Source organism: Mixophyes fleayi, chromosome 10 (genome assembly GCF_038048845.1).
Source record: "Mixophyes fleayi isolate aMixFle1 chromosome 10, aMixFle1.hap1, whole genome shotgun sequence".
In the NCBI taxonomy this organism is placed as follows: Eukaryota; Metazoa; Chordata; class Amphibia; order Anura; family Limnodynastidae; genus Mixophyes; species Mixophyes fleayi.
This window is the reverse complement of record NC_134411.1, coordinates 30866084-30879773: the sequence shown is the minus strand read 5'-3', so window position 1 is coordinate 30879773 and position 13690 is coordinate 30866084. Positions and strand designations below refer to the sequence as shown.

The 13690-nt window shown below is 39.7% G+C and overlaps 1 protein-coding gene across 6 annotated transcripts in view; it reads right to left on the bottom strand.

Moving 5' to 3' along the window:
* Positions 1 to 10053: 10053 nt before the first annotated feature.
* Positions 10054 to 13690, bottom strand: part of LRRC4C (leucine rich repeat containing 4C) — a 610411-nt gene continuing 606774 nt past the window's right edge. For all 6 annotated transcript variants that reach the window (XM_075188319.1, XM_075188315.1, XM_075188317.1 and 3 more), the window contains one exon: positions 10054 to 12716. In XM_075188319.1, coding sequence (XP_075044420.1) covers positions 10755 to 12674 — 1920 coding nt within the window. In that variant the 5' untranslated portion in view covers positions 12675 to 12716 and the 3' untranslated portion in view covers positions 10054 to 10754. The remainder of the gene's footprint in view (positions 12717 to 13690) is intronic.

Below are 13690 nucleotides of genomic sequence, written 5' to 3'. Positions count from 1 at the left end.
ACTGTAAATTGTGAGAGCAGTTGGTGTTTCCAAACATTTTTAAAAAATAATGTACAGAAGATGCTGCCTTAGCTTCACTCTGTAGCACAATCATTCCTGACAGCTCTAAGATAACACCGGCAAAGACAAACTGAGGGGGGTGTTTCCCAGTGCCTGGAAACCCCGCTCCAAGCCTGGGGCACTGTATAATTGAGGTGGCTGGACTCTGCCCCCGCTTCACACTGCTCTGCTTGAAAAGGGAGAACTGTGTGCACCTAACAGTAGTGCACGCAGCATTGCCCATGTATATGATGGGGATAGGTAGAGTTGGAGAGCAGCCAAGCACTGTCTAATATTATAGCCACGCCCCCATGTATGCTGGTCACGCCCACTGGTGGCGTGGTGTGGAAACCCCCCTCTACAAATCCTGTGTTTGCCCCTGACTGGGGGTCTAGATTTACTAAAAGTCACGTTTGCCGGTGACTGAAATCGTCACAAATTTCTCATAGAGCTCCAAATTGCTGTATTTACTATAGGATGTGAATGTAAAACCGCTGGTGAGGTGAGGCGGTTTCAAAACACCTTAACCCCCGGCGGTTTAGTCAAAACTCACAGAAAACCACCAGAAAACGCCCAGCTTTTTAAATACCGGCTTCTGATAGGCTAAAGGCTTGAACATGCTGTAAGAGCTACCAGGCCATTCATAAGATCGGCGGAGGCACTATTTACTTATTAATTACTGTGACAATCATTATTTATTGATTATGGGCACAAAATTAATTTATAATTAATTTATGGTGGCAATTTTTATTTTTTATTATATTGGTGGGGCAATCTAGAATATAAATGCTTAGTGGCGTGTGTTAGTCTGTCTGTGTGTGTGTGTGTGTGCGTGTGCGTGTGTGTGTGTAAAAAATAAAACCAAGTTGCAGCGCCACCTGCTGGGCGGAGTTATACACTGAAATACTAAATTCTTAGTGTGTGTGGAAAAAAAAATTCAGAAAGGGCTGAAATTTGGTATACTAAGATGTTTTTAATTTGTTAATTTAATTTGTTAATTGTTAAAAGTGTTTATAAAGATTTTAAAAAAATATATATATATTTCTTGAAGGAGAAGTGACAGTTGGGAGTGGTTGGTGGTTGCCGGGGGTGACAGTGGGGAGTGGTTGGTGGTTGCCGGGGGTGACAGAGTGAGAGGAGTGTGATACTCAGGACCGCTGAGAGAGATCCCTGTGTCTGGATAGACATCTGGATAGATGTGGCGATGAAAATGAAGGATGAGGTGATGGAGAAGAATGATGAGGTGGTGACATGTGGACAAAACCACGTTAAAAAAGGGCGCTTTCTGCCGGGAAGTAATGCTCTTCCTCTGAGGAGGCCTGGGCTATGGCCCAAATGCATGACAAGAACCTTTTTAACACCTTAAGTAGCTTGATTTGACTAGAATGCATGAGTATCATGCACGGGTTAACTTGTAGGAATATATAATTATATTAAGGGGATATAATAATTTATTTCTAATGTGGGCAATAATTATTTCCGCAGAACCTTTTCTGCTACTTGTTAGGCTTTATTTCATTGCAGCATAAGCATTCCATAGTCTTCCAAGTGCCCAGAGTCCCCCAGCAGTGTGCAAAAAAACACGTTAACGGGAGCGGTAACTGCCGAAGGCTGTGACAGGAAACGGGTGTGGCCCGTTTAATCACAATCAGATTAGATTTTCAGCTTCTAATGCGCTGCTATTTTTATAGCACTTGTTTTATTAATGTTTGTTCCCAATTGTAAAGCGCTACGGAATTTGCTGGCGCTATATAAATAAATGATGATGATGATGATAGATGGCCAACCCCTTTATATGTTATAATCATGCCCATTACCTCTTCCCATTCCTATTTAAGACACGTACCTATGGACAATTTGGGCTAGATTTTTACTAAAGGGCAATTTGATGAAATCGCCAGTTTTGAGGAGTTTTTCCAGCGGTTTTAAAACCGTCGGATTAACTAAAGGCCAAACCGGCATTAAAACGACCAGAATAAAAAAATTTTAAAACCACTTTACAGGTCCAGATTTTAACAATGATGAGCGCACAAACAGCCGGATTTACTAAGTCGGGGTTTGCAAAACCGCAACAAAACCGCCATCCAAACGGCCAAAACAAAAGAGGTGGCTGTGAGAGGTGAGATTGCAGCAACTGTTTGAGCTATCTGGCCAATCAGGACATAAGAGGAAGTGCCATTGACATATAACTTATGGGGTAATCATTATTTGTTGATTAAAGGGCAAAATTAATTTATAATTAACTTATAGGGCAAATTTTATTTTTTCATTATATTATGGGGGACGATAATTTTGTTGTATATTATGAGGGAAATATGAATATATAATTATGTTAACCGGACAATACTATTTGATTGCTAACGGGGGCAATAATTATTTATGATGTACACATGTGGCACTCTACCCAGTACTAATTATGTATTACAATATTATTGTCCCTTTTTTATTATGAAAAATAAAATTTGCCCACATAAGTTAATTATAAATTAATTTTGCCCCTTAATCATTAAATAACTATTGCCCAAATAATTGATATGTCAATAGTACCTCCATATATGTTCTGAATGGCCAATCAGAAGCAGGTATAGAACAACCTGTCTTTTTCCTGGCGGTTTTGATGGCAATTTAGCTGTTTTCAATCCGCCACACACCGCCGGGCATTGTACATGGCAGCCTCAAACCGCGCTATAATAAATGCAGCGGTTCGGAGCAGTAATCCGCAGGCGATGTGTGGCCACTTACATCCGTCACCAAACACATTTTTTTTAAAAATGTCCCCCTGGTTTCTTTATTAATAGTTTTCAGTTTTAGAACATCTTTGATTCTGGCTCTGGTTTACCAATACCCAACCAGATACCAGGAAAACCTTCTAAGTTGGGTTTATTTTTATGATATAAATCATTTGGTATTCATTACATCTGTAAACTACTATTTGCAATACTCCCCCCATTGTCTAATATGAATTATGATATTATCTTGTTTCATGTTTGTATTTTCATTTATGTAATACACAGGCCCAATTTAATTTCATAATTTAAAGTGGAGCAACCAGGTGCATACACTGTGGGGGCGGCCACCTTGTGGGATCATCATCAGCTATATGATTCTGCAGCGCTGTACGGAGAACTCATTCACATCAGTCCCTGCCCCATTGGAGCTTACAGTCTAAATTCCCTAATATAGACACACAGACACATAGACTGGGGTCAATTTTGATAGCAGCCAATTAACCTACTAGTATGTTTTTGGAGTGTGGGAGGGAACCGGAGCACCCGGAGGATACCCACGCAAACACGGGGAGAACATACAAACTCCACACAGATAAGGCCATGGTCGGGAATCGAAGTCGTGACCCCAGTGCTGTGAGGCAGAAGTGCTAACCACTGAGCCACCATGCTGCCCATAAAACACTATTCTTGGTAATGCAATATACCAATCATCTCGCACCATATACTGGTTCTAAGTGAAGGAGAATCTGCATTTATATTAGAGATGGGCGGGTCCGGTTCTCCGAGAACCGAACCCACCCGAACTTTGGGTATCCGAGTACCGAGCTGAGCAGCTCGGTACTCTCCCGCCCATTCCGAATCCAAATCGAGGCCGAACGTCATTGTGACGTCGTCGGATCTCGGGACTCGGTTCTCGCGATACTTCAACTTTATAAATACACGCCTCCACAGCAATCCATCGCCATTTGACAGAGGGAGAGAGCAGGGTGTAGTCATAGGCTAATTAGAGCAGGGACAGAGAATACCATATTGTTCTTGCAATTGCTCTAACCAAAATCGCTAGTGCAGAGAGGAGGATAGAGGTTTATTATTTTTTCTTCATATTTGGCACTCCCCAGCGCTTTTGGGGTGTCCCCCATAATTGTGCATTAATATTTCTGGCTGTCAAAAGTCATATCTGTCAGCAGTATCTACTAAATAATTTGTAGCACACCTCAGTGTTTTTGGGGTGTCCTCCCTAATTGTGCATTAATATTTCTGGCTGTCAAAAGTCATATCTGTCAGCAGTATCTACTCAATAATTTTTAGCACTCCTCAGTGTTTTTGGGGTGTCCTCCCTAATTGTGCATTAATATTTCTGGCTGTCAAAAGTCATATCTGTCAGCAGTATCTACTCAATAATTTTTAGCACTCCTCAGTGTTTTTGGGGTGTCCTCCCTAATTGTGCATTAATATTTCTGGCTGTCAAAAGTCATATCTGTCAGCAGTATCTACTCAATAATTTTTAGCACTCCTCAGTGTTTTTGGGGTGTCCTCCCTAATTGTGCATTAATATTTCTGGCTGTCAAAAGTCATATCTGTCAGCAGTATCTACTCAATAATTTTTAGCACTCCTCAGTGTTTTTGGGGTGTCCTCCCTAATTGTGCATTAATATTTCTGGCTGTCAAAAGTCATATCTGTCAGCAGTATCTACTCAATAATTTTTAGCACTCCTCAGTGTTTTTGGGGTGTCCTCCCTAATTGTGCATTAATATTTCTGGCTGTCAAAAGTCATATCTGTCAGCAGTATCTACTCAATAATTTTTAGCACTCCTCAGTGTTTTTGGGGTGTCCTCCCTAATTGTGCATTAATATTTCTGGCTGTCAAAAGTCATATCTGTCAGCAGTATCTACTCAATAATTTTTAGCACTCCTCAGTGTTTTTGGGGTGTCCTCCCTAATTGTGCATTAATATTTCTGGCTGTCAAAAGTCATATCTGTCAGCAGTATCTACTCAATAATTTTTAGCACTCCTCAGTGCTTTTGGGGTGTCCTCCCTAATTGTGCATTAATATTTCTGGCTGTCAAAAGTCATATCTGTCAGCAGTATCTACTAAATAATTTTTAGCACTCCTCAGTGTTTTTGGGGTGTCCTCCCTAATTGTGCATTGATATTTCTGGCTGTCAAAAGTCATATCTGTCAGCAGTATCTACTAAATAATTTTTAGCACTCCTCAGTGCTTTTGGGGTGTCCTCCCTAATTGTGCATTAATATTTCTGGCTGTCAAAAGTCATATCTGTCAGCAGTATCTACTAAATAATTTTTAGCACTCCTCAGTGCTTTTGGGGTGTCCTCCCTAATTGTGCATTAATATTTCTGGCTGTCAAAAGTCATATCTGTCAGCAGTATCTACTAAATTATTTTTAGCACTCCCCAGTGGTTTGCGCTCAGAATGGATTCAAAGCAGTCCACATATGATCTGAATGAGCAACCAGGTTCTGTCACCAGTCCTGATGTTAGTGTTCCCAGTACGTCATCTGGCCAAGGCGATGTCAAACAACAGAGTGTTTTCAAATTAGTGCAAAAAACAAAAACCCCAAAAAAATTTACTGTATTGAAGCGAAAAAGAAGTGTAACTGAGCAAAAGTTAAGTGACGATAAAAAAAAAATTGCAAGCATGCCATTCTACACACGCAGTGGCAAAGAGAGAATGAGGCCTTCACCTTTGGCTATTAGTGGCAGATCCCAAAAAGTTACCCAGCCTACAATTGGTGCACAACTACTGTTACGCGTCAAAGCCGAGCTGCAAGATAACAGTGAGGCATTACAGGAGAATATTTGCTCTGATTCACAAATGACAACAATCCCTGTGGAGAGTCCATCCAACAGTGGGATGTCTAATCGTGAGCATTCTGCTGATGTGTGCCTTAACAGCCCGAGTGTAGCCGGTGATACCCAAATTGAGGATGCCACTTTGGAATTAGAAGAGGATGAGGGGGAGATTTGTGTAGGCGACGAGGGCGCTAATGATGATGTTGATGATTATGATGCAGACAGATACCAAATTGCCTTTCTCAATTTCTATTTATATTCTAGATTATATAACGGCTGAATAGTTTTCTATTTTACTCCTAGTGGAGAGAGGATCTGATGCAGACAGATACCAAACTGCCTTTGTCCATTTCAATTTATATTGTACAGTATATAACGGCTGAATTTATTAGTATTTTATACAAGTGGAGGGGGGCCTAGAGAGACAGAAACCAAACTGGCTTTCTCCATGTCAATTAATATTGTACAGTCTATAATGGCTGAATTTTTTAGTATTTTATACAAGTGGAGGGGGGCCTAGAGAGACAGAAACCAAACTGGCTTTCTCCATGTCAATTAATATTGTACAGTCTATAATGGCTGAATTTTTTGGTATTTTATACAAGTGGAGGGGGGCCTTGAGAGACAGAAACCAAACTGGCTTTTTCCATTTCTTTACATATTTAACTATAAGTGTAGGGTGTAATATACATTCAAAGACGATGGCTGCATTGCCAATATGCATAGATGGAGAGGAAGACAATCTGTTTTGTGTGTAGAATAGGCCTACCAACGAAGAATTAAACTGTTTTTTTGGATGATTTATTACCTCAACAATTAGATTACTTGTCTCTAAAACAGTTGGAGCACTAAATTGGGTTAATTTAGGCCCAAAAACATGGATTTTCCAAAAAAATAGCAAAACAAAACCAAACAAAACCAAAACCAAAACACGCAATGGCGGTTTTGCAAAACCAAAACCAAAACCAAAACACGACGGTAATCCAGATCCAAAACCGAATCCAAAACCAAAACACGGGGGTCAGTGACCATCTCTAATTTATATGGACATTCGTTCAAGCGGCAAAACATCCCTCTCTATTGTATGCGCTGTATATGGTATACTCCTTAAGGGTGAATCTCTATTGTCGCCAATGTGACGAGCTGATCTTGTTGGAGAAACACATCATATTAAATTATTTCTCTTTGTCTTCAGCATTCCCGATGTCGCTCTTCCGGGTTGAAATAAAATCTCTCCAACGCCTACTGTCCTCCATCCTTACATTCATTTACCTTGAGATAACCAACCGTACTGAGGCAACATGCAAATTATTCATAGCTGTTTTATAAAACCTTCAAGATGGCGCTTGACCTAAAGAACAGAGCACCGTTATATGGCCGTGTACGATATCTGCGTATAATTCATTTTCCTAATGTCTCAATTACAAAGCCTGGTGGTATCAATCCAAACCAGTTAAACGGTGCCGCCAGCTGAATTTTCTCTGCGTGCTTGTTACTGTAATGCCTCTCATGTCATAGTATCATGGTCTAATGTATATTCCTCATGCTTGTACACTAGGGCTAAATTATTTAGTAATTGGGTTACAATTACTGCTGTTCAAATTAAAATTAATCAGCCAAAAGTCAATGTGACTGCCGTGAACACACACACACACACACACACACACATACACACACACACACATATACACACACATACACACACACACACACACACACACACACATACACACACACACATACACATACACACATGTACACACACACACACGTGTACACACACATATACACACACATACACACACACACACATATACACACACATACACACACACACACACACACACACACACATACACACACACACATACACATACACACATGTACACACACACACACGTGTACACACACATATACACACACATACACACACACGTACACACACACATAGAATATTGTTTTTTTTTCATTAGTTATCTATATTGATGCACTTTTTGCCCTTTGCCATTTCTCTGATAGCCAAAATGTTTGATATTGCATGTTTAAAAAGCAGGAATCTTCTGCTAAGTATTTTGCCTGCTCGAGAAGTTATTGATGTGTTTTCCAAGAAAATGAGCTTCTGTTCTTTCCAGCCACAAGGCAGTTTGGAGAGGGGGGGTGGGGGGACATCATGTGACCGGGAGGCAAAATAGGGGGGGGGGGGGGGGGGGATTGCTTTACTAGAAAGAGCCGTGGGGGAAGACATTGATGGTGGGCTTGTAATTGCCGTTGTAGTTTTGAACTGGGGTTTTCGAAACACAAGAAAATGAGATATGATACAAGTCAGACGGTCTGCTCCGGACTGTGATATTTGGCGTTAGATGCATGTTTGTGTCCCAGGAATTAGCTGGCTATACAGATAGGACATGCCTGCTTTTAGACACGGGTAAAATGCATTTATCCAATTGTGGAATTGTACTGAACATTAAATGATTAACTGCAACAATGTTTTTCATATTTAAAACATGTTATCTAGAGCTGCAAAAAGTTTTTTCTCCTTAATTTGAAACACCATGTTTTAAATATACTAAATCACTGTTACCACACACTGCTCCTTGCATTTTCCACCTCATTGAATAGTTTAGCAGTGTTCAGTACAGTGTCTTAGGAAAGGGTGTTTTGGTGACCATGTCTGTGTGTATACCTTGTGTAGCAGTGCTCCTCACAGTGAATGTAGAAACAGGTGCTCAGAGATCATGTATCTGTTTATGTCATTTTCCACAGTATTGTTTTATGTAGAAGTGCTCTTCACAGTGACTGTAGTAGACGGTGCTTGGTGATCATGGTAGTGAGTATGACATTCCCCTTTGCATTACCTTACATAGTAGTGCTTTTCATGGTGACTGTAGGAGACAGTGCTCAGTAATGATGTCAGAGTGTATGACATTCCCCTCTGTATTACACTACATAGCAGTACTCTTCACGGTGACTGTATGAGATGTTACTCAGTGATCATATCAGTATGTATGACATTCCTTACCTTATTACCTTAAGTAGCAATGCTCTTCACAGTGGCTGTAGGAAACGGAGCTAATTGATCATGTCAGTTTGTATGAGGTTCTCTTTCGTATTACCTTACATAGCAGTGCTCTTCACAGTGTCTGCAGGACAAGAGGCTCAGCGATCATTATGTGATATATTACAATCACGTCCTGTAGGAGGAAAGACATTATCATCCCAGCGTCTCATTCCTGTATTTACAGCCATTGAAGACCCCGCATTCATTGTGGTCATTACATTATTATTATACCTTAGCAAATTGTTGAGAATATAGTCACAGAAATAGCAAACTGTATGGTAAATTTGTCACAGAAATGCAAATATCCTTGATTTCCTCAGTTAACAGCTGTAGCTGCCCTTTATAAATCTCAAGTGTTTTGTTCACTATTAGCTACAATAAAGCTCTTGGTCTTTATATATATTTACAATTAAAGCTGCAATTACATGAAAAAATTATGTGTATTTTTTAACATAAATCTTTCCGCTTTACCATAAGAAAATACATGTTGGTGTTTATTTTTGTTGCTGAAAAAGATTAACAATTTGGCAGGTGTCACCCGACTCCCAATGCCACAACAATCACATGACATATGATGTAATAAAAAGAAAGGCATTAAAATACCCCCCTTCTTAGCATGCTTGCTCACAGCACAAATCTCCCTCCTTCTACTGCCACCATGTGCATGAAAGAGGGATTAGACTCAGAGATCAGTTGAACCCCTCCTCAAGAACGAGCTTGAGTGCCAAAACGCAAATTCATTCCAACAATATACATCTCCCCCACAGAAGGATTTTGAAAAGGGAAGACTGACTTATAGGAGGATCCAAGAAAAATGACAAACCAAATTCATGTTACAAAGGAACAAAGCATGCTGGGGGTTTTAAAAAAAAAAAAAAGTCTATATGAAATTGCAGCTTTAACTACTTATATATAATTGCAATTAATAACTTTGGCATTTGGCCAAGAGCATTCAGAGAATACAATATACAACTACTTCCATAGTGTAGCAAGGGGCAGCTATTATTTTTAGCAGATGGAACATTTTTTACAAATCCCTGAAAATTTTTAACAAATTTTAATCATCAAGTCAAAACCAAAAGCAGAAGTAACTTTTAAAGAAGGGTTTACGTCCTCCTAATTTGTTTGTCTGACTATTTTGAGCACCACAATTGCCAAACCAACATTTTTAACTCTCTAGGGATTAGTGTGGAATGCCATAGTCATGATGAATCACAATATTAAAGGATCTAGGGTTGCCCACTGGCAAATTCCTTGGCCAACAATTTTGGGACCAGGTACATTCCAAAGAGATCCAAATATGCTACTTCCTGTAATAAAGGTACCATATCAAACATTGGATTTTTTTAAGACAAACACCATGCCATCTATGTGATGACAATGACCTTAAAAAGAAGGCTGGCCAAGTACAGAAAACCATCAATTTCTTTTTATTCAAATTCATAACCTTCTTGAAGTGTTCAGAGCAACAAATTTGGCTCATTCCAGTGTGGAAATGATAATAGATTATTACATGTAATTTTGTGTTCCTTATATTTTCTCAAAGAATATAAATTCTGCAAAAATACAGAATAGGTCAATACAATAAAAATAAAAAATTATTTTCTCTCTATCATTTTCTTGCGGATCTATCGATCACAATAGGGCATTCTCTGTGAAACCAATTATCAACCATTTCCTAATGCACGGAGGGAAATGCTTTTGAAGGCTTCCCCTGTAGTAAATGTTTACAAAAATAAACCAATAAACCAAGTGAAGCCTTCAATTCACAAAAAAAAGCCCAAACATATCTTATAAAAAAAAAAAAATCTACAATTAGGTCTTCCCGAAGGATTTAGATTCAATATTCCTATGAAAAAATATGAGAACTTGGGTTAAACCAAGTGTAGCCAACTTTGCTTGAGGAATACACAGATTTCGATAGTTTTAGATCACAATAGAATTTTTAATAAATAAATTTCTTTGTTTTTTTTATTATTTCTTTGTATTTTTTTTGTAAAGACACTTTTTTTTATTGGAAACAGTAGATTTAGCCCAGTCATTTTCGTTCCTTTTTTTTTTTTTTTTTAATATAAATTGTCTGTTTTTGCTCTTAAACTGGCGCGTGATAGGATTTCAGATTTGCGTCTCCTGTACATTGTCTTTAGAGTTTGCGCGGATCAGTAAAGGTTCATGCACAGAGCTGTGTATCGAATTTATTGTGTTCACTGTTGTCGTGTGATTGAAAGGGGATTTATAAGAGTTATAGTGGTTCAAATGCTCGTGTTCTATTGCGGGCATGGGCAAGTGGCTCTCAATCGGTGTGTCGGCCGTGAGTTCGTCGTCCACGTTTATAATCTCAACAGTCCGTGTGGGAGCGTGATGGTTCTTTCTATGGTGCTGCTTCCTCATCTTGTAGAAAATAACCAACATGACCGCTGCCATAAGGGTGATGGCCACAAAACAGCCAATAATAATTTTGGTGGTCTTCATAACCTCGTCTATCCCTGGCATTCCACTATTTGCATCTGTAACCGGGACGGTGAAGGGTTTCTCTGTGGACCTTGTGCTGTGAGGCATTAACGAAATGGTTGCATTTGTGGTTTCCCAGTCGAGGACTGGTGTGGGGCCCACGTGATGTTCCGTGGTCCTCGCCTCATCCTGAGATGGTTCCATAGTCTCTACAGTGACGGTGGAAAAGTATGAATAACCGGTATCGGTCGCAGTCACATTCAGTGTCGCGGAGGCAGTGGTGTTCCCTGCGGAGTTACTCACTATGCATGTGTACAATCCCGTATCCCGCGCTGTTACGTTTGTAAAGTTTAACGTGCCGTCGTTAAGCACAGAAATACGCACTTTGTAAGCCCCGTGGGTCATAATGGATCCATTAGGAGTAATCCAACTAACATAAGTCAATGACGTCGATGCCCGACATTTAAGTTCAGCAGCCATCCCTTCCGTGACATTCAGATCAGTTGGTGGCTCCAAAATCACAGGGGCATAACACGTAAAATAATTCTGATCCAACTCTGCAATGTGAGTCCCTTTTAAACTGGCGGGAGTGCTGCAACGAGCACAACATGTACTGCCGGTGGTGACTATTTCTTTCAGCCACCAGCTAAGCCAAAGGATGTCACAGTTGCAATTCCAGGGATTGTGATGCAACTGGATCCTTTGCAAATTATGGAGAGGTGTGAACAGGTCATGAGGCAGCAAAGTTAGATTATTATGTGCCAAATTAAGTTCCACCAGTGACTGGAGGTCGTCGAAGGCATTCCGTTCAATCACCTGAATTTGGGAATGCATAATCCACAGTTTTTGCAAATGAGTTAATCCTTGGAATGATCCTGGTCTAAGAACCGCCAGGTGATTCCCCGAAAGGTCTAACTCATCTAGTTTAACAAGCGGGGTAAGGTTGGGGATTTCTCTTAGGTTACACATCCCAAGGTTCAAATACTTAAGGTTCGAAAGTCCTTCAAATGCTCCTTCTGAAATATAGGACAATCTCTTCATTTCCCCCAAATCCAACCTACGCAGCGAAGGGATGCGATTAAAAGCATAGGACGGAATGCTTTCGATGGGGTTGTTCCTCAGCCACAGCTCTTTCAGTTTTGACAAATATTCAAAAGCTCCATTCGGAATGGTAGTCAGCCTATTGTCGAACAGTTCTAACGTATTTAAGTTGGCCAAGCCATTGAAGGCCCCGATTTCAATCGTCCTAATGTGGTTCCTACTCAACTGTAAAACTTCTAAGTGTCGCAAGTGTTTGAAACTGTCCACTTTAATTATTTGGATCTGGTTTTCATGAAGGTTCAGCTGTCTGGTGTTGGTGGAGATACCATCGGGGACCTCACGCAGGTTTCTCCGCGTGCAAATGACTTTGCTGAACTGGTTGCTGCAGGAACATACGGAAGGGCAGGTCTGAGCTCTAACCAAGCCGGCCACCACGAGAAGCTGAAGAGCCAACAGCACAATAAAAAGGGGGTCAAATAAGGCCCTGTTAAACCTAGGACCTATCATCATCTGCTGTGGATGTAATGTCATCTTGTTCAACATTCATACTTTGTTTGTGTTTGGTCCTTCAGGAGTTTCAGTATTCTGCAAGAAAAAGAAAATAAATCTCATGTTAATAATCATATATATGTATTTTAATCATAAGTATTTTTGCATGAGTGTAAGAATCTATTCAAGCTTTGCACTTAGAGCCGCTGAACAAGTTCCATAAGTCCCAGCTGTAATTTGCAAGCTCTGGAACTGTTACTCAACATCCATAGTCCATTATCAATTCATATACAGTTATCAAGTAAATAAACTTTATTAGAAGCAAATTTATATGTCGAATAATCAACTTTGCTTGTCACCTACAGACACAATGTTGTAGGCAGAATCTAGCTCCTCCTGCCCCATTGATATCACTGATTGGATGTAAACCTTCAATTGATTTCATTGATTGGTTTCCAGATTTCTTCTATGCCTGTATAGGACAAGTAAAGTGGTTTATTTTCTTTGACTTGGGATAATACACAAATCCCCCTATTTTTCTACTTTAGATACAACTGTATTCAGAAAACAGCTTTCTTTCATATCCCAGAGAAACAAGATAAATATCTGCTTGCTTATATAAAGACATGACTTAAAAGCACAGACGGATTATAAAAAAACAACAACAAAACAAGCAATATATAGTAAAAATTTCAAGAGGTCAAAAGCAATACAATGCATTAAAGTGACCTGAAGGTGGACTAGGCATGCATTCATGTTCATTAACCACACATAAAATATACTATCCACAGTCCCACACTCTACATTATATAAGGGGCTGCAAAATCAATATTTCATATGATATAACAATCACACCACACCGTGTTAACAAAATGTGGGATGTTTAAGACACAGGGGTCTATGTATTGTGGGGCAAAAAGTCCTGTCTCTGGAAAAACGGGTGTTTTTTTACCCCCATCGCCCTATACATCAATTGCAACTTTATTATGGAAAGCCGGACTTATTAAACAATGATCAAAGCGACACAAGTACCGTATCAATCTTTCTTCCTATATCGTTATCTCAGAAGA